Source organism: Corvus cornix, chromosome 8 (genome assembly GCF_000738735.6).
Source record: "Corvus cornix cornix isolate S_Up_H32 chromosome 8, ASM73873v5, whole genome shotgun sequence".
NCBI classification, from domain to species: domain Eukaryota; kingdom Metazoa; phylum Chordata; class Aves; order Passeriformes; family Corvidae; genus Corvus; species Corvus cornix.
Genome location: NC_046338.1, coordinates 26,757,163 through 26,785,089, shown reverse-complemented (window position 1 = coordinate 26,785,089; position 27,927 = coordinate 26,757,163). Strand labels below are relative to the sequence as shown.

The following is a 27,927-nucleotide window of genomic DNA, read 5'->3' as shown; positions in this document are numbered from 1 at the left end:
TAAAGAATCCCACCAAATAAAGGTCCTGCCTGCCTTTACCTTCTCATCTGAAAAGCATGACTTTAGTTTGGGGCAAGCTCAGCAAAGTTAGGGGTCCTGAAAACAAAGAATTTGGTTTTTACAGCAGTTACAACTACTGGGGAAAAGGAAATTGCAGAAACTTATTTTCTGTATGGTACAGATCAGTACACTGTCATTTTTTCCTCTGTATCATCACCTGTGCCTTGTTCCCTTATATATGCCTGCACAGCAATTAACAAGAAAAAAACCCCAATTCTTCAGAAATCCCAAGCTCAGTCCATTACTTACAATAATCACACAACCTAGTGAACGGTAGCACACTAAACCCCAATTTATCCAAGAGACAGTCCCTTCTTCGCTCAGAAAAGCAGCTCCTTAGTATGGGGTCAAGAGGACATCAGCGAGCACAACTCCTTCCAAAACCTGGTGCTTTTTAAAATACAAGACATGCTTCAGCTTTCAGTGAACCTGTCAACACCAACACAATAGCCCTGCCTTGAGCACTCTATTTTTAACATTTTCCATCCATGCAAAAGACAACTAATTAATAAATCTAACGGAAGTATAACTAAATGAGAGAGAGAGTTGAACAAAACTTTTTTCAGGGCCAGCCCAAATAACACGAGCACAAGCCACAACCGTAGGCAGACCAAATGTGTTGCAGGGATTACTGAATTACAAACATATATTGGCCTCAAAGACAGAAGAGATGCCAAAAACTGATGCCTGGTCACCTGGCAGCACATGGTGGAATTGAATCCAATGCAGAGGTCAGTGCACTATATGCTTATATGATGCAGTAAGCGTCATCTGGTATGGCTGCCATGGAGAATAGGTGCTGTAAAGGATAAAGCTGACCTTAAATAGCTCTTTATTTATTGGATGCATCTGGTTCCTTTAATTTTCCTGAGGATGTCTAGGATGACTGTAAATCAGAGTGCTTGCAGAGCTCTTTAACGCCCCTGGCCTGTGTACATGTGTGCACACTATCTTTAGCCAACAAGCCCTTGCTTGCCTTGCTGGCAGGATTCAGCTTGTGCTGCAGCTGGAGACACCCTGCTCCAGAGCAGTCACAAACTCACTGCCTTGGGAGGTAACGATGCATTCAGCATCAAAAATAAAAAGAACCAGAGGATTTTCAGTCTCTCCTAGGAGGAAGGAAGGGCTCAGCACTCCAAAAGCCCCAGCAAGACTCTGCAGCTTACGTATCACAGTGACTTCACATTGCTTTTGAAACTAAGCCCACTCTGGACAGCTTTCAAGCATTATCTGGGGAGGAGGGAGCTGACCCTTCACCACCTTTCCCCCAAATGTGAGCAAGAGGGAAACATGAAGTTGCACTACAATGCTGTGCCTGGCCTTGCAAAGGAGCTTTCTCTGATTTGATGAAAGAGCATCTGTCCACATGCTCTGCTTCCAAGCAGAAATAAACCAGAAATGTCCTTGGTGCACATGCTACACAAGCACCCCCACAACCTGAACACCCCATCAGTGATCCCAGTACCTCTTCCCAGCACATCAGAGGCAGCTCCAGGTCAGCAGATGGACTGAATCTTTCCAGCAAGAGTTGACTGGGCAGGAACTGTTGCATACCCATGGAAAAATGCATTGCTCTGGGGGTTTTCTTGCTCATCTTTAGCTCTGTGTGGGCAGGACATGCACTAAAGGGAGACCTCAGTAAGAAAAGCCCTCAAGTACGCTAAATTTGTTTTCCATTCCTCCAGGCACCCAGAAGATTAAGCAAGTAGGTGAAAGTTGCATAAAAAACCTCAACCCTCTCCCTAGGACCAATAAATACAGTTCATTTGCAGGATTAAAGAATAGTCTTTTTGTCCCCAAAATCAGAAGGCATTACCATTTTTATAACTATTAACTGCAAAGATCTATCACCATTCACTGGTTGTCTCTGTTTGCTTGAAGAGCAGCACTGTACAGGTGGCAGCTTACTTGCAAGGAAATCTCCTCCTAGGAGACACATATGCTGACTTTTGTTAAAAAGCTTCCTAAGAGATGAAAAGAAAGAAACACTGATGCAACAGCAAGAGCTGCTTTAGCAATTAACCCAAATCACTTCAGCCTCCCTCTCTCCTTATGTTTAACTCTTAGACATGCAATGAATATCAGAGGCACAAAACTCCTTCATGGACTTTATCTCATCCATCACTATGAGAACTTTGAACCCACAAACAGAAAAGCAAGTTATTACGGTGTTACTAATTCTAAAATGAGTAAGCCTATAATTTTAATTGCATTGGAACACACTATCTCCATCTTCAGCATCATTTATGGGAAATATTTACTTTCACATTATTTTTTTAATAGCTCTTTGTGATGAAAAGCTTTAAAAAGACAAACAAGTGGACCATCTATCAAGTCATTTTTCTAGTCTAGGTCAATCTGTTGCCCTTCAATCTACTTCCAGGCTAGTCAAGCAAATGCATAAAGATCACTTTGCCCATTTAGTGGGTTATTAATTTAAAAAAAACATATCTCATTATTACTCCTTACGCAAAGTCAGCTAAAACAAGCTAGGACAGCTCAATCTCCAAATAAAGAGGTTTTGCATAAAGTAAAATTCTACAAGAATTCAGTTTTTTAACTTAAACACAGATATTAATGTCTTTTCTATGAAAGCCCTCCCCCAGAAATGTTACCTGATCTCTCTCAACCTTTTTCTCTTCTTTCTTGCTTCACCTAATGAGCTGCTTCCACGTGCAAGCCATAAAAGTGGAAATTTCAAATTGCTTGTTTCCTTCCTTTTACAGAAGTCTGAGTTTTGAAAGCTCACAGTAGCTTCTCATAATCCAAAGTCCACACTTTTGAGTTTGTCGCAACATCAGAGAATCTCAGAATTGTTTCAGTTGGAAGGGACCTTAAAGCTTGTTCCACCCTCTGCCATGGGCAGGAACATTTCCACTACCCCAGCTTGCTCCAAGCCCCGTCCAACCTGGCCTTGGACACTTCCAGGGATGGGGCAGCCACAGCTTCTCAGGGCGGCCTGTGCCAGGGCCACACCACCATCACAGGGAGGAATTTCTTCCTAATTTTCATCACAAGGGTCCTTCTAAAGAAAGTTTTAGGATGTTTTCAGAATTGGCTGCAACTAGTGTAAGTCTGTCCCCTGTCCCTGGGCTGTGCATCCTGGTGCCTCTTTCCCACCAGCCAGCGCTTACATGGCCCCAGGCACACCTCAGTATCACCAAGGCCACCAAAAGGTTATCTTTCCATCAAATTAACTGCTGGCACTTAAGCATGCAAACTGATCCAACCAGCCAAGGGCTTCGTGGTTCCTTGCCCCCAGCTGCAATAAGTGGGCAGGGCTGAGAGACAGCAGTATACCTTGAGGGGATGTGAGGCCACACCTTCATTCCCTGCTGCCCAGATTTCAAGCACCCCACTGAGCCCCAGAACAAGCTATTCTGCACGATTCATGCACACAAAATGCTTCTGGCTTGCACTCCGTTGTCACAGCAACTGAACACAAAGCATGAATGTCAGCATGAAAGCCTTGGGTGGTGAAAGAAGAGAGGGGAAGCAGGAGATGTGTAGGACAAAAATGGTCTGGAGATACAGTACAGAGTTACATGGCAAATCTTGGAGCAGCTCCTGACAGAAAACTCAAGTTTCCACCAGCTCATCCTTATGGCTTATACTTCATTCTGGAGAATTATAGAATGGTTTGGGTTGGAAGAGATCTTTAAAGGCCACCCAGTCCAACCCCCTTCAACAAGCAGGGACATCTGCAACTAGAGCACATGGCTCAGAGCCCCATCCAACCTGGCCTTGAATGTTTCCAAGGATAGGGCATCCACCACCTCTCTGGGTAACCTGTTCCACTGGTTTACCACCCTCATTTAATCCTTATACCTAGTCTGAATCAACCCTATTTTAGTTTAAAAACATCACCCTTTGTCCTATCACTATAGGCCTTGTTAAAAGGTCTGTCCCCACCTTTCTTATTAGTTCCCACTAAGTATTGAAATGAAGAAGTTTAATGATGATTTGATTGTTTTACCTTGGTAACATACATCAAAAAAAGTAGTGTGTGTTCTTTAGGCACAGTAATGATGTTCCAGGAATCCCTTACCAATTATTTATTAATCCTTTTTTAATTACTGATTCAGAATGACCAGTAATCTTTTCCAATAGGATAAGAATCTTCCCCTTTGAAATCTTTAAACACGCCTTTCTAAAGGATGCAAACAAAGCACACAGACCTAGGAGTTATGAACTCCTTTAACTACCAATGCTTGTTTACACTTCAAAACAAACCTCCACTATTATAACTTCATTAATTAACCATTACCTCTATGACAAAAAGCATATGATGTTCCACTCCACAAACCATCACTTGTCCTAAAGGCTTTCTTCTCTGCAGGGAGACGCAAGAATAAGGAAGTGGTTTCAGCATCTACCTCAGGAAGCAGGACAGGCAGAAAGCCACCACAGATTTTTTTACTTACTTGGTTTTGAGGCTGCTCTTTTTTCACCCGACAAGATACCTCGTAGTACCACTAAAGCAACCGCCACTTCTTTCCCAAGGGCAGACAAACATCATGTAAGTTGATGAGGAACTGCTACACATAAGACACCTTTAACAGGCTCCATGCCTACTTTCCAGCCAAAACCTTTTGCCATCCATTACCATTTCTGGAGAGTTACCTCTGCTGAAAGTCAGCTTTAAGACATCAGCAGGAGAAAAGCAAAAGTTGATAGATTTCAACTGTATGCTTTAAAATAAGCTTCCCTTGAGCACAGGTACCTGAACAAAGCAAGACCAGAGACTGCTACAGGAACACACACTCAATTTCTCCATTCACATTTCAGACTCATTTCAGACCAGCAAATTTTTCAAGCAAGCCAGCACCTGTGTCACTCCTCAGAGGGGCATGACAGAGAACGTTTTACCCTGTTACACTAATCACACACAGAGAGTAGAGGTGTGAATAAAACTCTCCATGCTTTCACGTCCTCCATGGGTCCAGTGGCAACACCAACTCATTTCCTTGAGGTTTCTTCCCACTGGTCTCCTGCGGTTTCCCCAAAACCAAGAGCAGCTTTCTTCAGGGGGCCTCAGGAAGCAGTGGGGTGCTGAGCACTGGGAATGCCTGGTCCAAGCAGCTGTTTGTTTGCAAGAAGGACAAACACCAGCGGGGCTGCCAGCACTGCTGTGAATTTCAAAGCCTCATACGATTTAGCCAGGCACAATTCAAACTTTCTGGTACACAGCACTAATGACACAGATTAGCAACTCCAAATTCTATCCCTTTGGCTGAACCACCTCTCTTCCCACAACAGCTCTCTGTACCCCGGCATTCAATACCACTCCCATCCATGGGACCATCCTTTCAAAACACTTCATTCCCTCCCACTGTTTTCAAGTCAACTTTGACTTTTTCTGAGTGATAGCAATAAAGAAAATCAGGATTTGTAGGACAGAAAGGCTGGAAAACAGGGTCTCTCCCACCCACGCAAGCAGCATGTTAATGTTCTAACATGCTGTTCACAAAAGAACATACCACAGCCCTGAAGTTACAAAACAGACTGAATGGCTGACATGAAAAAGGTGATAAATTCACAGGCAAATTAACGAGGAGACATATTCAGTCCAAGGTTTCACAACAGGAAGAACTGAGATTCTTATGAACATTTTTAACCTTTTCCACATAATAGTTAGTGACACTGTCCAGGCAGAGATCGGTGTCAGACCACAGCACTGTTCTAACTGCATATCCAAGTCCTTGATTAATTAACCATTAAATTGCTGAGTAACTACAACAAAACCAGAGCAAACTGCTTCAAGTGCACCAGAAAACTAGCCCAGTGCCTCCCCTGACACAAGAGTTTTTACAAAGTCTGTACCCAAAGTTCTCAGTCTCTGCTGGTGACTGCGGTGCTCATGAGCTGCCAGTGCCACAACTGCACCATAGCTGCCCCAAGCAATTTTCAACACCATGGTACTATGACTTATAAGTAAAACATGACTTTGTCATTAAAAAACATGTTACTACCACGTTTTTGCTTGAACTTGCAAAAAATCAAAGCACAGAAAGGCAACAAACCTGGCTTTGGGAGTCTTGTGATATTCTTTCCCAGGGATACCCACGTACTTTCAGAGCCACAAATGCATTTTCCTAGAAAGTTCTAAATGTATCACTGGATATCAAATTAAAGATCTTCTAAGAGTGCCTCCTGGATTATTTTTTTATGAAACTGTGTTCTCCGTACTCAAAAACTGGTGGCAGTCTGCCAGGGAACTGAGAGAACCAACCCGGGGTGCAAAGGGGTGCCCCAAGTTCATGATTCACAGCCTTTCCAGCATCTCCCAAAAAAGCTGTTGGCTTCTCCTGACACACCTCCTACATCTTACAAGGAACAGAAGTACAGGAAAATACAGCTACAAGGAAATCTGTGGCAGAGAAAATACATCTTAAGTTGCTAGCAGTAAAAAAGGCCCTTATTTCCTAGAAGTGCTATGAAGCATTTGGAAAAGCTCATCTCTCTATCATTACTTCCAAAATAACCCGTACTTTGTTCCATAAGGAAACGGGGTTTAGCTGCCCCAGGACCGGCCCAGCTCACCCCCCCCTGCAATGTGGGCCGGCCCTTGGAGGGAGGGTGTGAGGAAGGGGCAGCGCACACACAGATGCATGCAGAGTCACTCTGCTTATAAAGCAGAAGGGCGTTGACTCGTGTAATGCCGGTAATCAGTGAACTCATGCCTGCAGAACACGGATGGAAGGCACGGAAGAGCCATCCCAGTGCCCAGCAACCCTCCCAGCTCCACCTGCAACCCCAGAAGAGCAAGGCAGGGACAGGGAGGGCAAGTAGGGCAAAAACTAGATTTCATTAAGTAGACATTGCACGATGATAGTGGGTCCTTGCTTTATTCAGAGTTCACATTTCACTCTGGCAGCGGCACTGGCTCTGCAGCAGCTGCCCCATCCCTGCAGCCCCAAATCTCTTTACTCCAACCTTTCAATATCTTCTTCACAACCCTGCTGGGAATGAACAGTGTCAAACACTTGGTTTTATGACAAAAAAATTGCTTCAATTGAGGAAAACTTGTAACTGCCCTTTGATGAGGGGCTCCCATCCCCCCCAATCCCTAACACATGCAAGATGAAAAACTACGGAATAATACCGAGCATTTAAGGATTTTGAACTTGCATTGTATTTCTGAGTCTGACCAAAATGAAACCACTAGCACCTTGTCTGTACACATGTATAAAGCAGTGAGTGTACAAGGGCAGTGGCAATGCTACCCAGGCAGGCCAAGGCTGCTGCCAGGACTAGAACTGTGGGAGATCTCAGCTAAATAACCTCATCCCAGGAAGGGGGTAACCTTCCCAAACTGCACAGCTCAGGAACATCTCAGTACCAGGAAAACAGGAGTGGGAGGGAGGGGAAGCCCGAGAAGACTGCAAGGAGCTTCAGGAAGAAGAAAGGGAGAAGGGGGACAGAAAACACAAGTAAATCAAGTAGGAGGATCTGCAAGCTTTGAAGGACCACAGACTTCAGCAACAGCTTCTTAACAAGTTCATCAAGTAGATTCAGTGTTGAGAAATCCCTTGTCCTATGTAACTTCAGCCAGGATAGCAGGAGCCTTGAGACCCAGGAAGGCAGCCAGCAAAAGCAGAGGAAGCAGCAGCTGGAAGGGAAGCATCAGCTGCTGTCACACAGTAAAAGGAGGTTGCCGGGCCAAGCCCAGCACCTCAACAGCCACAGCCAGGAGCAGGACAGAGGGAGACACGCTGGATCCCCACAAATAACCCACATTTTTTCAGAAGCTGAGAGGCAAGGGCAGCAGGCAGGGCAGCCTCACCAGGGCTGTTCCCCAGGGGCCAGCCCGGCAAGCTGCTGGGAAGAAAATCCCATTGCAGTATCCCACCGGATGGGAGCATGCAAAGGACTGCAGATGAAAGGACTATAAATAATCATCATAATCAGAGCTGACCACACAGGCCCCAGGACAAAAACATTTTCTTTTCTCTCAGTCAAACAGTCCCACTTAAAACTGACATCAAGAAGCATTATAGTACTTTTTCCAGAAGGGACTGATTTTTCATTCCACTAAACTCAGTAAGAGATATGCCCAACACAAACTGAGCCTTTCAAAGCACGTGACTTATAGTCCACAACACTGTAAATACAGTATAAGAAAGCACCAAGCAAACAGCCCCTTTATCCCTCTTGAAGAGGTTCAATGCAACCATTTCAGTAAAAAGACTCCAAGACACGTTATCTTTTAATTCAAAGATAAGAAGGATTCACCTTCCTGAAACAAAGTATACAGGGAAGGGAAAGAATATATTTTTTTAAAAGTTAAAAAACAACCTGTTGAGCAACCCTGCTATTTTCCCCCCACCAAAATAAACCAAACCGGCCCAAGTGCAACATGCTGCACAAGTAGCTGTTCACTGAGGTAGGAACAAGGTCTTTTCTGATACCAAGTAAGTTGAGCTATAAAGCAGACTTTGAAAAAAAACTTGCAAGAAGAAAGCAGAGTGCTTAGAACTGGGCTGGTGCCAAGCCCAAACTCCACAGCGCTCCCTCAGCCTTGGAGCACTCAAAAGAATGAGCATTGCAGGCAACTCACGGGGAATCCAAGGGCTACCATGTGCAGCCAGCCAGTGCCTACTTGAACAAACATGTGCTGAACGATCTCTGTTATCAAGCAGGTTTTAGTATTTGGTAGGTTTAAAGGACTTTGGGGTGGTTTTTTTAAGAGGTGATCATTCCATTACAGAGAGTTAAGAGCAATGTAAGGGTCAGGTCTGCCTCCTTTCCATTTCAGGCCAGGTGCCACTCCTGAAGCCATTCAACAATTCTGCACCCTGGCCTTCCCACAGGAGCATCTCAAGCCCCTGAGGATGAAATAGCCTTTTACCTTGTTCTCCTATAAAACACGGGATCCACTACAAAGCCAAGTCAGATAAACAGTTCTTCAAGCACACCAAAGTCTATAGCAGAAATGAGAACACTGCAGAAAGCTGAGCCAAGAACCCACAAACCCTGGGTCTTTTCAAGTTCTCAATCTCCACAAACACCTTAGAAGTCTTCCCCTTCCCCCACAAAAACACCAAACCCCCAGGCAACTGTACAAATAAGCCCTCAAGCTCCCTGGAAATGTACCTCCCATGTACAAGATGGTACTAGCTTACCTACCAGTGGAAAAAAAAAAAAAGTCCAATAATAGTTTTTGGATACTATTTCTAAAAGAGGAAATTCTGAAATTCTCCATTGCCGAACACAGCTGTGTTGTGTCAGAACTGCAGGAATGATTACCACTGGAAACAGCTCTTTGATGACTATCACACTGGAATATCTAAAACAAGTAGAAGCATGGAAACAAAAAGTGCTTTGCCACCCAGCTGCAAAACAGAATGCTGAAGACCACTGAATAATAGATGAGGGAGTTGGTGGGGATTTGGGGTTTTTTGATGAAAGATGTCTCAAATAGGGCTGGGCTGGTAGAAAAAAAGACTGAGGCTTTCTTTAAATTTAAATAAAATTACCTTATTATTTCAGATCCTTTTACAGCTGATGAGTTTTCACCATTTTCCAAGCTCCTACATGAGAGAAATTCCTAGAAATGATCGTGTTTTACCTCAAAATACCTAAAAGCCCACCAAGGCTACCAGCAGCTTTCACCTTTAGTCTGGCAGGCTACAAAAGGCAGCTTCTCCTCTCAGTCCTTGTCCTGTTTGACAAGTGCACATGTCTACTAGCAACAGCTCTCTAATCTCATGGCGTAGCTGGTTTGTCAGCAGCTGTCATGAAGCTCTCATCAATGCTGATGTGACAACCAACATCACCAGCACACTGCTAAAAACCTGATGTTACCAATGGAATATTGTGGACAACGAGAGCAATCCCTAGTACATCCTTTGGAAATGGCTAAGAGATCATCCTAATATTACAAAGAGTTTCAAACACAGTTAGTGATGTCCTCAACACAAGCAGCCACATTCATCCTTGACTTAAAGGCTGTAAAGCTTGATTAGAGACACACAGGGCTATGCTGTATCTGGAGGGGGAAAAACATATTCCTTTCTGTGTGGTGGGACAACAGACCCAGCAAGATTTCTGCAATTTATTGGAAAACTATGAAACTCATGTTATTTTCCGATCAAAACATACCATAGTAGCCACCAATAAGCAAGATCTTATGGTTAAGAGATGTGTAACGGCAGGCTGGAATGGTTCTTTGCAGGCTGGAGCTTACATGGGGGACAGCAGCTGAGGCTGAGCCTCCAACGGTTATTACGGACCAGAGATGGTGACTTTAGATGTGACGTTTAACATGCCAGACCCCATATCCCAGTTAATCTATGGGAAGAACATGGAGCCAGACAGTAAAATCACTCAGCATGGCCTCACCAGTGACGGTGAGCATTGAATTAGGGTCCCAGGACACAAGTAGGAGGTCTCAGCCAAACAAAGGTGGTAAGATTAAGGATAGTGCTCACAGTCCAGTTTTTAAGAATTATACTGAACCCAAGATCCAAGTTTCCCATCCCATCCATCTGCACTGGAAATTCTCTAAGTGTTTGCAGAGCAATCCCATTTTTCATTTCCATGTGAAGTGGCAGCCTGGGATTTTCACTTGCAGACTCAGAGAGGCCACAAGAGCCTTCCAAAGCCTCGGGCTGCAAGAGAAATGCCACCTAATAAGCCGGAAGCTTTTCACCATGCTAACAATTCTGAGCAGCAGTTTCAAAGGTTTAAACCTACAAAAGGAACTGTTTAAGTGTGTGAAAACCTGCGATTAATTCTTCTACCAACTCAGGGCAAGAACCACAAATAGCAGTTGGTTTTGCAGCAAAATATCACACAGTTCCAGCTCTCCCCACCCCCCAAAATAAGTGCTCTGCCATGTACAGTATTCCCAAAGGCATCATACCGTGGCATCAGCATCCCAAGACAGAGTAGGAGAAAAAACTAGGAATTTAAAGTGTACACAGGAAGTGATACCTTTATATAACTGCATGGAACAACTGCTGGCCATTAAAAGCCCTGATCTCTTCAGTACTCGTGTTGAAACCTGCAAAATGTAAATCAAGCCTTTGTGAGACCAACTAAAATAACATCTCCCCCAGGGCTCCACAAATACCGCAGCAAAGCCCAGGCTCCCGACACACCCTGAACACTGGCCTTGGAGCCGGAAATGCTCTCCCAAAGCCTTAATTACCACTCTCTGAGTTTTTAAATTGCAGCTATGCTAGGCAAAGCTTCATGTGCATACACCCTGCTTGCTTGCATTTGGTTTTACCACAGTGGTTCCCTAAGGAAAGCAGCAAACCGCAGCCTCATAAAGTTTTAATGGGATAACTGGCAAACTGAGGGCATCACTGCACTGAATAAAACAGAGCAACTGCATCCCAGTGGTATAGACTACCTACTTGATTTAAGTCACATTTTATAGCTCTCCCTTCTGAAAAAAAGCCACTGGTTTTCTGTACTAACTCAAAAAAACCTTGTCTGCTAAAAACAACAGGCTAATGAAGCCAGGGCTGAGCACAAGAACTGGCAACTCGCCTGGGTTTCCTTGTAAATGCCTTCAAATGGCAGTGATGCCCCAAACCATGCTTTGCCAACAAAGTATATATAACCAAGCATCATCGCTCTCCTCAGAGCCAAATAAAGGACTGAGTGGGTAGAAAAGGGGGAGGTGAGGGAGAAGGGCAATTAATTTCTTTAGCAACCAACAGCTTTTGCAAGTTTTTCTTTATTTTATATACACAAGACACCATCCAGCTTGGTGACATGAGTTTCCAGGCCCATCTATAGCAAGGATTTCAGGAGCCAACATGTTTTTAACCAAGGCAACCAGCAATTTTATCTCTCGCTGAAAGGCAGCCTACAAGAGGGCTGCTTCCAGTACTGAACACCGCCTCCTCTTCTGAGGCAATGACAGAAGAGGGAGGAATTGGTCTTTTCTGCCTTCCAGATAGTCCTAAATTCATAGCTGAGGCCACCAGCATCATCGGTCAAGCACATCTGGACACCATCCCTGCTGAGATGCAGCGGACAGTCTCCCACTCCAGGAACGCCAGACTGGACTGCTCTGAGCTCACAGGCTGCTGATAGAAGTACAGCTGCTCTCACTGGAGATGGAGTCACCCCACCACAGAACAGCCACCAGCATGCTGAGGAGGCTGCCTCTTTGTCTCAGGAACAAAACACTGGGATCATAATAGCTGAAATCAAGCAGATCTGACCAGAAAGTAAAAGTGGTGGGGAAAAATGAGAGGTGGCTCTATCAAAGCTGCTTGGGAAGGGAATGCAAAGGCACACGTAGAAGTGGATAAAAAAGGTGTAGAAACAACAGAAAGCACAAGGAAATTAGAGCTGCAGAAGAAAAGGTGAGAGTCTGCTTTGAAAAATTATATGACATCTGAAAAAATGCAAACCTTTGCCCCAGCAAGAGCACCCAGCACCAAAAATACTCCATGTACCTCCATGCTGTCTCTTTTCCCCTTCTTCCAGTGTCCAAGGGAGCATCTTTAACACACAGCGTTGTTTCTGTGTGTCAGGGGTGTGAACAGCAATGCTGTGCTCAAGCATATGTACACAAAGCACTGGGGAGATTCCAGAACTATCCCAATGCTCCCAGGACAAGCAAACAGCACAGTAAAAATACTGTACAACACTGTAAAAATAATGTGACACCCTAGCTTCAAAAAACAACACACTGCAAGGCCTTGGCTTCCATCTTCTATTTGAAAGCTGGCACCGCTGCCCCAAAGTTCCTTATTTTGGGAATATATGGGAACATAGCGGGAGAGAAGTGTTGGAAGAAAAAAAAGAAGACTGGCTGGGTCAAGTCTAAATCAGTAACAATTCTGAGGAAATGGAAAATGGGGGAAGCCAAGTGATACTTCTAAGAAAAGTGGTAGAAAGGACACAGCAGTGCTCTCCCCTCCTCTCACTCACTAACCTAACTATCCAGACACCACCCTGTGAACAGGTTCAGCTCCCCCTTCTCCTGATTTACAGCTGCAAATTAATGTCTCCAAGCCTCTTACTTAGGGGGCTCATACAAAGAGCCTCTCTTACTTAATACCTGCTCATACAAAGAAAAATAGCCTCCAGATGTTCCTGGTGCAGGGAGTGGTAATTACCCCAATACCCCTCTCTGCAGGGAGCACCCTAACTTCTGGACACAGATCTCATCTCCAAACACTCCCAGGATCTGAGCCCTTAACTCAGTAGTAGAGATCTCTGCTGTATTTTTCTGTATCAGGCTTTGTGCCAGCACCTAGTCCCAAAACTAAAGGTTTTTAAACTTGTTTCGAACCGCAAATTGTAAGAAAATTCAAAGAAATCCACATTCACATGTTGGCAACAGACCTGCAGTTCTTATTGACCTTTTTGCAGGCCCTTCTGAAATGTTAATGCTGTTCTACATGGACTGAACATCGCTGGACGTTAATCAAGACATCTCAAACTGCCAAAAAACTCAGCACAGGGCAGCATGTGCATGAAACCCGGAGTTGATGCAGCTGGTCCTGACCAGGTGCAAAGCAGCACCAACCATTCAGGACACCAGTGCTTTCAGAAATGAAGGCAATTGCAGCATCAAATAAGGATACGGGTGTGAGCACAGAGCTTAATCCTCAAAGACCACACAGAACTAACTGCATGAAATGGCTTTGTGACCCAGAATGCCTTTATGTCCTACCGAGTACATAAATATTTGTCAAGCTCTTTGCCTCTTTCTCTTAGTGATGTCAATAATTAAGCGTCCCACAGACCATAGTGCCTGCAGGCACACAGAACCCAAATGCAGCACCCAGCAGCTCACTCAAAGATAGTTTGAAGACCTCACAAAAGTAGGGAAGAGCAATGCTGCAGAGTAATTTGGGGCATTTCAGGCTAAAAAGGCATTGTCAGAACTCAACAGCTCTTCCACCTGCCATGAACTCAGCAACACAGAGAGTCACACAGCAGACATGCAGAGAGCTTAATGCTTCGCTGTTGGTCATCTTAAAACCAACTTCTCCACCACCACCATGCCCAGAACAAGCTTCTGATAGGCTTTATACTAAAAATACCCCACCCAAAAACCTAACTAGGCAAAATCAGACCAAAAAACCCCCTCAAATATATCAAATTCTGCCAGGCAGCTTCTGCTTTCAAGTTGTACTCTACTCGAAAACCATGGCAAAGCAAATTCCCAAAGCTCCAAGAGCCTGCAAACAAACCCAGAACACAAGTGAAAGTGTTGCAATGCTACAGTATTTCAAAGATGCCCTTGTTTTCAGCAAAGAAATGTGTGCATTTCTTCAAAACCCAGGACACAGCACACTGCTCCCAGTTACTTCAGAAATACAGTTTTTCAAAGAACAGCCATATACATATGAGTGTGCAAAGCCAAGGATAGCAGTAATACAGATGGGTCTATAAGTTTTGCCTTGATAATGAGAATTACAATGATTCTTATTAAAAAAGAAGTTGAGATCAAACCTTAGCTTTCCAGGAGCCCTGTATAAAAATTCCAAATGTACAAAGAAAAGAAGATAAAGAGGCCTTAGTAACTACCTCTCTTTATTGGGACAATTAGATATACTTATGTGATATATTTATGTTGAAGCTTCAAACACAAAGAAACACTTTAGGGCAGAGAGGCACTCCAGGCTTCTGGGGCACATGGATGTGCTCATCAGGTGACCACTGGCACAGGACTCCATGCCATCAACACCATCTCACCAATGCAGGTGGGAGCTCTCACAAGATCCAGCTCTCCAAGCCCTGACAATTTTTCCGCTGAATTACACTGTTATTGATGCTAAACAGCTGCTCTTGATTAGAATCTGTGAATGGCTGAAATGGGGCTTTCTTTAATATTTACTTGATTTAATGACATGAGGATACAAATTGTGTTTTGAACTTTCTGTTGGCTGGCTTGTCTTCCAGTTCTAAATGATTACCCTTCCTCCATGTCATGACAGCTTGAATAAGTGAATGAACAGAAAAGAAAAGCTTGTCCACAAACCAAAGTGAAGGCTAAAATACTTTATACCAAAGGAACCTCTAGAACTGACAACTAATCAGAAAATTCCCCTTCTTTTTTTGACTGGCTGTTACAGTTCAGCAGCAACGCTGGCTGTGGACACACCTAACCCACCCAGCAATTAAAGGACAACGCTGCCCCGGGGGTAAGAGGATACACGGCAGATGTGCCCTTGCACACCGTGATTTCCCAGCGTGCCTGCCACTTTTCAAACCAACATCTCCCACCTGGATCCCAAGCTTGTTATCTGGAAAACTCCACAATCCAATCCTGAGCTTGGCTGCGTTGGGTTACCGCTTGGACTTGATCTTAAAGGTCTTTTCACAGAATCATAGAATGGCTTGAGTTGGAAGGGACTTTAGGCTCATCTCATTCCACCCCCTGCCATGGGCAGGGACACCTTCCTACCTATCCCAGGTTGCTCCAAGCCCCATCCAACCTGGTCTTGGACACTTTCAGGGATGAGGCATCCACAGCTTCTCTGGGCAGCCTGTGCCAGTGCCTCACCACCCTCACAGAGAAGAATTTCTTCCTAGTACTTTTCCAGTCTAAATGACTCTATTATTGCTGGTGCACAGGGTGGGACATGATCACTGCAACCTGCTCCACTTCCAGCTGCCTCTGGCAGCACAGCTTCTCCTCTCGCAAACCAACAGCACCACCAATGCAGACTGCAATGGAGCAACCCCTGCAATATTCACTGGAGAATGCTGAAAATCAAGTATACCAAGCACTATTGGGCAGATGTGAGTAAACCATCACCTGAGGGGTGAAGAACCAGAGCAGGGCCAGACCCCTGGCTGAGGACATCCCAACACAACCGAGGAGTGCAGCCAGCATTGATTTAGACCTGGTGAACATGGCTGGGGACCTGCAGAGCAGGGATTTGCTGACACCCCCTGAACACCAGACCACCTGGGGCCTATTTATTGGCACTCACCCAGGCAAGGCCCCACAACGCCGGTGTGCAGGCAGCCTGCAGAATCACAGAATAGGGCAGGTTGGAAGAGACCATAGTGGGTCATCAGGTTCCACCTCCCTGCTCAAGCAGGGTCATCCCAGATCACATGGCACAGGACTGTGTCCAGACAGGTCTGGAATATCTCCAGTGAAGGAGACTCCACGCCCTCTCTGGTCTCTGTTCCAGTACTTGGTCACTGCACAGGAAAGTAGTTCTTTGTAATGTTCGGGTGGAACTTCCTGGGCATCCGTTTCTGCCCGTGGTCTCTTGTCCCATTGCTGGATCTCAGGGAGCAGAGCCTCGTCCAGCCTCTGAGCCCTACTTGCAGACAGGGACAGACAGGGATGAGGGCCCCTCTCAGCCATCTCCTCTCTAAGCTGAACAGTCCAACCTCCTTCAGCCTTTCCTTGTGAGAGAGATGCTCAAATCCCTCCATCATCTCCACAGCCTCCGCTGGACCTGCTTCAGGAGCTCCACATCTCTCTTTTCCTGAGGAGCCCAGACCTGGACACAGCATTCCTGATGTGCCTCACTAGGCCTGAGGACAGGGGCGGGATCAGCCCTGGAAGAGGTGACAATATTTGTCCTAATGCACCCGAGGACACCAGTGCGCCCCGGGCCATGCTCCTGGCTCATGGACAGCTCGTTGACACCAGGACCCCCAGCTCTTCTCTGCAGAGCTGCTCTCCAGCAGGTCACCCCCAGCCTGGGCTGGTGCCCGGGCTTACTCATCCCCTGGTGCCCTCGTCCCCTCCCCACCCTTACCCAGGTGCAGGGTGAGGTTGACGGCGGTGGGGTGCTGCACGCCGGCCAGCATGGTGCGGCTCTGCCACCAGGTCGCGTCAGCCGGGCTGTTGTAGTCGGTGAGGAAGGCGGCACCGTGGCTCAGGTGCGGCTGGGCGGCGTCGCAGAGGTGGCAGGACTGGGTGACACCGGTGACCCCGGTCTGCACGCAGTACTCCTCGGCCGGCGTCCCGCACGTGTGCGTGGCCAGCACCGTAGCGTTGAACGCCGCGTTCACGAACTCAGGCATGCAGCGCTGCGCCCGCCCGCTCCGCTCCTCCGCGCACTCGTCCATGGCGCCGCCGCACCGCGCGGGCACCCACAGCCACAGTACCAAGAGCCACAGCGCCCGGCGCTCGCCGCCGCCCCCCATGGCGGGGCTGCGGGGGCACGGGGGACGTCGCTCGCTAGCCAGGTGCCGCCGCTCCGCGCCGGCCGCGGGCTTGGACGGGCGAGGCCCGGCGAGGCGAGGCGAGGCGGGGCGAGGCAGGGCGGCGTGAGCGCGGAGCAGGCCGGGAGCGGAGTCCCACAACGGAGCGGAGCTGAAGCCGCCCCCGCCTCGCGGAATGTGCCGGCTTAAAGCGGCGATGACAGCTGTGGGGCCGCTCCTAGCGGATGGGCAGGTTTCTTGCCGTTAGCCTCAGGGCAGTGTAGGAATCGCCACGGGAGTGACCACGGCAGAGCGCCGGGCTTATCAGCGCCTCCGCACCGGCACAACCGGCAAAGCTGCCCCTTTCACACAATCACAGAATCATTCAGGTTGGAAAAGACCTCCAGGGTCATCGAGTGCAACCGATCCCTGCCTTGTCAACCAGACCAGAAGCCTGAGTCCCACGTCGAGTTGTTGCTTGGACGCCTTGAGGGAGGGGGACTCCAACACCTCCCTGGGCAGCCCCTTCCACTGTCTTATCACCCTTTCTATGAAGAAATTCTTCCTAACGTTCAACCTAGACCTCCCCTGCTCAGCTTGTCCTCTTGTCCTGTCACTTTTTCACTGGCATAAGACGCCGATTCCCCCGGCTGCCCCTCCTGTCAGGGAGTTGAGGAGAGCTAGAAGGTCCCCCCTGAGCCTCCTTTTCTCCAGGTTGAGCCCCACCAGCTCCCTCAGCTGCTCCTAATGCTCCAGACTCTTCCCCAGCTCTGTTGCCTTCTTTGGACACACTCCAGCCCCTCAATGTCCTTCCTGAATTGAGGGGCCCAGAACTGGACACAGCACTCAAGGTACCTCAGCAGTGCCGGGTATAGGAGAAGAATCACTTCCCTGGTTCTGCTGGTCACACTATTTCTGACTGCAGGTGCCACTAGCCTTCTTGCCCACCTAGGCACACACTGGCTCATGTTCAGCTGGCTGTCGACCACCACCACCAGGTCCTTTTTTCATTTAAAGGCTTTTCATAGGGGAAAAAAAAAATAGTTCCTCGAGAAATGCGAGAAAATTGGTTGCAGGTTGCCAGCTAGGCTATACCAAACCTGGATGGTTTGTGCCATCCAAGGGCATGATCCTAAGCAGATCTGAGGGGACTCACCTCAGCTACTGTAATTTCTAATGAACTTTTGGTTATTTCCCTACCTTAACCCAGATCTCTCTGTTGCTTAGAGGCATCAGCTCCGTCAGACCTGGCCATAGACTGCATGACAGCTTTTAGCTATCCTAAGATCTCTCTGTGACTTTTCAGGTTGAGGAATTGTGTAAAGATTGTGTAAAATCCAGGAATCCTGTAAAGCCAAAATGTCTCTGCCCATGGCAGGAAGTTGGACTTGATGACCCTTAAAAGTCCCTTCCAAACCAAACCATTCTATGAATCTCTAAAACTCCTTTTACAGGAGAAAGTGCCTCCATAAGCCTTCTCAGTAGGAAACTACTCCTCAAGACAAAATTGATAGGGAAGTCAAGGAAAGGCTTTGTAAACTTGGTTATATCCCGAGAAAGCCTGAATGCAGCCTGTGGCTGAAAGAACTGAAAAAATACAGTCTGTTCTGGGAAAAAAATGCACATTGTTGTTTTAAAGTAAACACATGTATCCTACAGAAGTCCTTGCATTTAAGAGCCTGAGCCAGACTGTTCACAAGGTCTGCACAGCATATACTGGTCAGCAAGCCCAGAAATTATCCTGCTGCTGGGAGATGCTGTTATTACATTTGTGGTTGTTACTAAACATCAGTGTGGTGATTCCTCTTTTTGCCTCCCCACAGAGCATTAAGCTGGCCATGGTGAGAATGTCTGCGCCGAGGGTTCTCCAAGCACCCCCAGCGTCAGCAGAAGGGATGCCAGCAGAAGGACAGAGTCACCGCTGCCTCACTATTGTTCAGGCTGGGATGACACATCTCCAGAGGAAAGTTGGATTTCCGCTGCTTCCCCCACTTTTCCTCCTTTTCTGAAAACAAGCCATCTGTTGTGAAAGCAGTGCTGAGCTGATGCCATCAGGGCAGAAGCTCTGAAAACAGCATGCTGTTGGAGCTTCTTAGGTTCAGCAGCAGCCCTGGTGCCTGCAGCTGAGAGTGGACATGGCAGGACAGGCAGCAAGGAAGGCACATGGAACAGCTCGATGTGAAGAAGGTGAGGATCGGTATAGAGGTGAGAAGGGGGCAGGGACTCCAAGCAGGATCAAAGGGTGTTGCCACAAATCCCTATCAGTGACGCAATGAGATCATCTGTCCATATGTGGGAGGTATCCATACATAATGGAAAAAATTCAGCTTCATGCAACATTCTTGGGTTAAAACACAGTCTTAGTACCTAATCCAAATAATTTACTTGAGTTTTGTAACTATTCAGTTTCCAACATTTTAAAGTACCTATATAGGACCATGCTCCACAGTTTATTTAAAGTCCTCCCTGACATTTTCATGGTACTGATTCTAATAAATCCTAACAAAGATATATTTGCTGATATTTACTATTTGCTATCAAAATCCACTCCCTACTCTAAATGCAATTTCACCTTAACATACATATTTAAAACACTGACAAATCAAGTGATGCAGTTATATTTCATTCAGTAAACCTACACTCATTTAACTGAAACCAGAATTAAATCTCATATCCCTGTGAAGACATGATTTGTGCTTTCCTTTTCCTTTTTTACCTACTGAAATAATCTATCAAAGCATTAACACATACTCCCCTTAAACCCATTTTCTTCCCAACACAGAAAAAAGTATCCTTGTGTAAAATAACCATGCCTTAAAAGCACAGAACCTGGAGAACTTCTCTGACTTTGCAATGCTTACAGGGGGAATAACAATAAAAATACATTGGTAAATAGTTACAACTGGTAACTCCCCTGATGCAGAATGAGTCATCCTGTGTGGCAGGAGTGCCCTGAAAGGAAGGACAGGCTATTTGATAGGATGGACACCTACAGTTAACCAGCTGTAAAATAAGGGTATTTGTGGATAAGGTTCATGACTGTGCTGGGCTCAGACACACATATTGACTGTAAGTTAATTGTTACTGTAAGTTAGCTGTTGGGATGGGTATGTTCTTACTTCAGTTTTTTTTGACATACACAGATTGGGTTAAATGATTGAGAACAAGTAGGGAGAGACTAAGAACAAAGAGAAGAATTGCAAAAAAGGAAAAACAACATAAAAACCTGATAGGAAACAGCTTTTATAAAAGCAACTCTTACAGGAAATTCTGTCAGCTCTCAGAAGGCCAGAACTCCCAAGGCTGGCAGTCTCACTCTTAGAATAGACCTCTTTTAGGGAAAAAAAAAAATTTAATAACCTATGACAACAACAATGCTGTGTGTGCCCACAAGCAAGTTGAAATAATTCATTAGGAGCACTGTTGGCCTCTGTCCTTCTACAGCAGCTCAAAACAAGTGCTAGCACACCTATGTACCAAGATATTTGGCCCATTTGGGGCTTAGGAGGTCCAGAATGTTTTTCACAAGAGTCACGGGGCAGCACTCATTTTAATTTTCAGTCTTCCCATACTGATTTAGCATCAGCATTTCTTCAAGGACAATACATGTGCATATAGGAAAGGAAAATGTTAAGGAAAACTCAGAAATTTCAGACTGTGATAGCAGACCTTGGTTGCTCCATGTGTGTCAATTATTAGATAAAAGTTAACACCCACAGAGAAAAAATCTCTGCTTTTGCTAATAAACGTAAATAGATAGTTTTAGGATCCCCAAATTAAAACTGTTGTACACCCCAACGTTTCATTACCAGTACATAGATGTCAGTTTACATTAAAAAATGAAGGACAGAAAAGCCCCATGCTCACCATCAGCCTCATAGAGTTATCAGCCTGCAGAGGAGCCACCCAAGTAAGCTTAGGAAATGTCACTTGTCATAATCTGGCTGGTTTGGGCAATATAAGAAGTTTCCAGCAGCTTCCTGCCCTGCTCTCTGTCATGCAGGGGCTTCCTGCTGGCCCCACTGCTTTTCTCAGCAGACACGATCAAAACAACAGTAATCGCAGCAGACATCCACCCCACAGCCACCAAACAGCCAAAAAGACTTAAAAGAAAGTGAGTCAGCAGATCCACCAAAGAGTCAGTGCAGAAGAGTCAAAATTCAGAAAGGCTGGGTGACAAAATTCAGATGATTTTACAGGTGGATGTGAAAAAAACCCTCTGCAGTTTCCAGTAGTGCACTGGGGACTAACACAGCGTAGGATTGATGTCACAATGTATGAGATACGCAATTTTGTATTAAAATAGGGCTGAAAGCCATCCTGCTTAGGAGAAATTCTTCTACAATCAAGGACAGGTGTGAAAGGAATGGGAAATTGTTTGGTAAATGGCCTGAGGTATTCACAATCAGTATAAATACAGAATAAGTCAAACAACCATACTAGTTACTAAATATTCGTATCGCATCATGATTTTATGGAAGCAGAAAGTTACTGTAATCTCATTAATAGAACTGAAAAACAGAAGTATTAGCCATGAAAGCAGAAGGTGTTTCATAAAATGGTTTATTTAGGTTTTACTTTCTTCATCACTCTTTTGCAGAATGTCCTAAAAAATCTTGTACAGCAACTGTGGGTAGTTGCTGTAAAGGTGAGTAAAAATGTATCTCTGAATCTGTTCATGTGAGGTAAGCTGCTTCTTTACAAGTTTCTGCAAACCCTGGAGAAATGAAAGATGTAAGTGGATTATTTTATCTCTTTTCTCAAGTGGGTCTGGGATGTAGCCTCATTTTCTCTTCTTAATACTGGTAATGTTGGGAAAAAAGGTGCTAAAACAAAAATAAAACATGAAAGGCCTGTGCAGCTTTTCATCTTCCTATTATGGATTCAAACACAGCCCACCCTTTTAACTTTTTAATGTACATAAACTAAATTCATAACCTTTTATTCCTAGCAGATAAGATTTATATAATTTATCTTTACTCCCTGCTTTTATTCTGCCATGCAGCCCTGTGCGGAATTTAATCAAACACATCTTACAGTCTACATTAGACTGTGGCAGTAACATCAGGACCCAGGCCAACCCAAACTATACTCCCTTCCCCTCTCTGAGCCCTCCCCTTACCTGTCCCATACCTTTCCCATGGAGAATGGCATGGATAGGTGTGTTCAGCCTTGAAACATCCAATGGATCTCTTGGAGAAGAGATTTTCCTCAGCATTTCTTTTCCCTTCCCTTCTCCCTCCCATTCTCAGACAGTATACCGGCACTGCATGGATGAAAGTGCATCAGGGGAATTGATTAGATTTATTTCTATGTGGTATTAAATTTATAGTATAAAGACACTAAATTCTCTGATAATTTAGCCACCATCATCCTTGTACTACAGGGTCCACTGGTGGATTCTCTGCCACCAAAAAATTCCAGCAATATTTACGTTTCCAACATGACAATTAAGTTTTCTTTGTAAAGAACAGGACTCATTTACCCAAATCCATTTGGATAATGCCCGAGTCCTGTTCTTCACCGACTTGCTTGGCTACACAAATCCTTCGCCTGCATGAGCTGGAGCTGTTTACACTACACCAAAACATTCTCAGTGAAGCTATCTTCCAAGCCTGATAAAATGCATCCCAGAAAGTAGTGTGTGTATTGGAGGTGGTCATGGGTATCTCACCATGTAGGGTGCATGACCACAATGAAGCTGTTTAACAACTTCCTGGCTTTCCAGCAGAATTCCCAAGATTGCTTCAACAGAAAGCTGGCTAACTTGTTTTGCCGAGTAACAACAGGGATGAAATTTTCATCCCAGTCAGTTCTTTATAATTTATGGTCTCAGCCTGTCTTTTCCTGGCACCGTCTTGCCATGACTATAATTTCATTAGCAGTGAATTGTGATGTTCTATCATTTGTAAAACCCTTAGTTTCTTCATACATGATGACTACTGAGAGCAACCTTGGTTCAAGTGTCTCCCTCATTACAAGAGCTCTCCTTTGTCAGCCTGATGTTCTTTAAGCCTAGTTTTCATGAACTTTCCTTTGCTTTTCAAAAATAAAAGAAAAAAGCAGTCTCTGAGAAACTCCATCTTCTTTTAGAGCTTTCTTTTTCCTATAAAAAGCCTGTAATGCCTTGTATACTTCATGCACTTAGCCTAAGGTCTCTCTTAGCCATTGGACTCATCCAAGGTCAGCTCAACCATCTAATGGAGGAGGCATTCAAGGAGACATTCAAGGTCAGTCTGGACAGGGCTCTGAAGCACTTGATCTAGTGGACAGTGTCCCTGCTCACTGCAGGGGGGTTGGACTAGATGGCTTTAAAGTTCTTTTCCAGCTCAAACCACCCTGTGCTTCTCTGAGAGTTGATTGAGAAGGGCAGTCTTTTCAATGACAGACTTTGAATGAGCAGAGCTCCTGTTTCTCCTGCTAAATAAATAGTTTGTCTTGACAAGCAAGCTGCAGTTTGGTTTGTTGTTATGCCAGAAGAGTCAAACCTAGATGACCAGCTGGAGGCTGGGAACACTACCATGTAATTTTGGGATCTGGAGATCACTGATCTGCCCCAGCTGCTTGTCCCTTCCCACCAATCTCAACAACTTGTCTCTGCTCCCACATGGACTTTAGGCAGAGCTGCTTCCCTGACACATGACAGGGAGAATACAGTGAAGGGTGAGCAGCTTCAAGGAATCTGTCCTACAGGGCTGCTTTTGGGACACATACCCATGTCCCTGGCTGTCTGTCGGCATGTCCCAGCTCTAGTCTTGGTACCCCCAGCTCACTACATCCTTCCCTGCATCGCTCTGTTGATGGTCAGACAATTACCAGTTGAGAGGACAGAAGAGACATTCTCTGAACTCAAAGCCCCTCACCACCAATAGACAAAAGAAGCCATTGAGGGCTCTGTAGCCAAGAACCAAAATTAAAAAAAAAAAAAAAAATTACTTGGAATTAACACAATCTTCTGAAAATACAGCTATTTGCTCTGCAATTTTCAGAGGTTTCTAACTCAGCCATCCTTAGATAGATGCTTGCAAGAACACTGAAAGCTTATTTTTAGCATCAATACCACCCCCATGTCAAATTGCTGTTCAGAACAAACAGAGTCACTGGGAAATACATACAGTGGCTTTGATATAAACTGCATGTGCAAAATAAAAGAAAGCACTTAATTTACAATTAATCCTGATCCATAAGGCAGTGTTGGAACCTCATTCATTGGGAGGAAATGAATTCCTGTTTCCTTCTGTACCCATAATTATTTTAATAATAAGAGAATTTATCCTGCTGGTTTGAAGCATGCAAAATTCTCTGTAAACACCCACACAGCTACTTACAGATCATCAAAGCAAAGAGGAAAATCAACATTTTTGGAAAGGAAATGATATTTTTAAACTTATCACTGCATACCATAAACAACGGGAAAATGTATAAAATACTTTATAAATAGACTGTTTCCTGATAAAGTGTCATTTTTTTTCTTTTTGAAGTTCCACTAGAAAACTACCTAAGAAGGAGATTTAAAAATTATTATTATTATTAAAATAAGAACTCAGTAGGCAAGAAAAAACACAGGTTTTATACCTGTAAGCTGCATTTTGCTTTCTGGGAACCTCAGCGTACTACCCACATTTTCATCCCTGACACTCAGATGATGGAAATATCAGAGGAACAAAGTCAAGTGTTCAGCAAAACTGAGTGATTGTGAAGGGATGGGAAATTCTATACCCTGTATCCTATTCTTTTACTTGTCAGATCTTTAAAGAATAGGAAATCTATCGCTTCTGCAATTGTTATTAATTTCTTCCATTCTGAAGCTCAGGAAAATTTTTACATCATGTGTTTAATTATATTAAAAACATTATATTTATTGTATTAAAAGCATTTATCCAAGTAGATCAACTGCAACATTCATCTTTGATACAGTAAATTACCTCCAAATATAAGCCTGTTATTTTAAAATCACATGAAGAAGCAAAATCAAGATTTAGCATGTTGATTTATTAAACAATGAATTGTAATTGTTTGTAATGGAGTTAACTTAAAATAAACACCAGGAGAGTTTGCAGAGGAGAACCTACATCTTTATAGGATGACAATGTCAATCTCTTCTGCTCCTGTTTTCTCACAAAGATTCAGATTCCTGTCAGCAAAGGGTATTTTAAGTAGCATTAAATCAACATTGGAGACTTAGATACTATTTTAAATCACAGAATGCTCTTTAAAATAGCATCTCACTGTGACTGCCCAGTGTTTTTTTAACCTAGAATATAGTTTTTGTTGGACTACTTTTTGACTTGAGTCATTCTCAAAGCACATTTCACACCTCCCCATCAGCCACTGGCTTGTGGGAGCCAAGTTTTTGCCACCTGAACTGTTTAACTTCAAAGGTTAAGAAAACAAAAAGGCTCCAGAACATAAACATCTTTATGCAGTAATACATATCATACTACTGCCACCAATATATAAACATACCATTGCCAGTAATGCTTTGGTGTGACTCCCAGAGCTCCAATATCGTATTGGAAATTTATACATGCTTGTCCTTGCATTTTCCTATAGTTAAAATTAAGAAATACCGCTGGGTGTGCCCAGGAGCAGGGAAGGCTGCCTTAATGAATGTTACTGATTTAGCTGACACCACCAGATAACAATTGTATTAATTTTATACCCTTGTTTGAGGGCTTTACAAATCCACAGAAATATTCAGCTTCTCCCTCATTTTCCTGAACTACCTGTGTTTTTTCTTACAACGAAGTTGGTCGCACAACGGGTAAATTTGATTTAATGAGATTTGCCAGCACCACTCTCAGGGTTGCTCCCTTCCAATTAATTTACACAAATATAAATGTAATTCCCCACACAGTACTTGGAAGCATCATAAGCTTCCAAGTAATCACCAAGAGTTCTTTTCAGCCCACCTAAATTTGGGAAGTGTGCAAGGCCAGGCTGGATGGGCTTGGAGCAACCTGGTCGTTGGGGTTTTAGTTTAGTCCTAGGGTTTTCTTCCTGTTTGTCTCGGTTTTGAAAGACAGGTCTCTGCTAAGGAAGGCAGAAGCCCCCCTTGAAGTGGCAGATATAACCCCTTTTTCCGCTGAGTTATTATATTTTGAAATCAAGGGCCTTTAGGCAAAGATGTGGAAAATAGGAATACCAGTTCTTTACTATATATATATATGTATATAACCAGTCAAACAAAACAACAACAACTATGACAGTAACAGCACACACAAACCCAGTCCCAGCCTTCTCGGCTGTCAGGCTATTTCCCCTCGGGTGCAGTTCCGCTCGCAGCCGTCAGGGGCGCTGGCGGCTCCCGGTGAGCAGGGCAGGTGCGATGGTTCCCCCGCGGCTGCAGGGGGCGCTCCGGAGCGAGCTCGGGAAACACGTGGCACCAGTGCCCTGGGATCCCGGGAAGGGATGGAACAAAGGCTTCACAAACCGCTGGGCAGTTGATCCCGGGCTCTCAGGAACAGCAGGCTGGAACGGCAGGCTGGAACGGCAGGCTAGAACGGCAGGCTGGAGCGGCAGGGACGAGCACAAATCCTGGGTGGCAGACGAGATGTATCCAGATGGGAAAACCCCACGGAGGCCCAGGCAGGCAGGGTGAGCAGGGCTACAGCGTAGCAAAAGCTCGAAGCAGCAGCGGGGCAGGGCAGCCACAGCTCGGTCTCCAGCAGGGCAGGGAAAGTGGCTTTTGGGGTCCCGGCGTTGTTTCCAGCAGGAAGAAAGAACGGCCGAAAGAAAGAAGCAGCAGCTCCTTTCTCTGCAGCTTCTCTCTCCGGACGCTCAGAGCGAACTGACCCCACACCCAGGTGTAGACAAAGGAGTAGCCAGGCCCGCCCCACCCCCCTTTTTGTCTTTCTTAAGTACAGCTATTTGTCCCCTAGCAACATGCCTATGGGAGAAAATTCCTTTAACAGGAAAAAAACTAAGACTAAACTGAAACCCCAACACTGTTAAAGGAATTTTTTCCCATAGGCATGTTGCTATGGGACAAATGGCTGTGCGTAAGGAAGAACAAAAGGACCTGGCTGCTCTTTTTGTTTCACCTGGGTGTGTGGGCAGTCGGTCTCATTCGGAGAGAGAGAAGCTGCTGGCTCTTTTCAGCTGTTCTTTCCTTCCTGTGGAGAAAGATCCCAGGATCCCCGGCCCACCTTCCTTGCCCTGCTGGAGGCCGGGCTGTGGCTGCCCTGCCCTGCCGCTGCTTCGAGCCTTCGCTGTGTTGTAGCCCTGCTCGCCCTGCCTGACCAGACCTCCAGGGGCTTCCCCGCTTGGATACGTCGCGTCTGCCACCTGGGGATTTGTGCTCATCCCTGCCACTCCAGCCTGCCATTCCAGCCTGCCGTTCCCGAAGGGCCAGCCGGACACCGGGGCCAGTTGTCCGGGGGTTTGTGAAGCCTTTGTTCCATCCCTTCCCGGGATCCCAGGCCACCACTGCCGCATGCTCCCCGGGCTCGCTCCGGAGCGCCCCCTGCAGCCGCGGGGGAACCATCGCACCTGCCCTGCTCACCGGGAGCCGCCAGCGCCCCTGCCGGCTGTGAGCGGAACTGCACCCAAGGGGAAAGGGCCTGACAGCCGAGAAGGCTGGGACTGGGTTCGTGATTGTTTGCTGTTACTGCCATAGTTATTGTTGTTTGTTTGACTTGTTATACACATATAGATATATAATAGTAAAGAACTGTTATTCCTATTTCCCACATCTTTGCCTAAAAGCCCTTGATTTCAAAATTATAATAACTCGGAGGGAAGGGGGGTTACATCTGCCATTCCAAGGGAGGC

At 45.4% G+C, this 27,927-nt stretch overlaps 1 protein-coding gene across 1 annotated transcript in view; it reads right to left on the bottom strand.

The window, feature by feature from the left end:
- LAMC1 (laminin subunit gamma 1) overlaps positions 1 to 17,247 on the bottom strand; it is a 65,751-nt gene extending 48,504 nt beyond the window's left edge. The window contains exon 1 of the mRNA XM_010406413.3: positions 16,767 to 17,247. Within this exon, the coding sequence (XP_010404715.2) occupies positions 16,767 to 17,157 (391 nt within the window). The 5' untranslated portion in view covers positions 17,158 to 17,247. The remainder of the gene's footprint in view (positions 1 to 16,766) is intronic.
- Between the last annotated feature and the right edge of the window lie 10,680 nt (positions 17,248 to 27,927).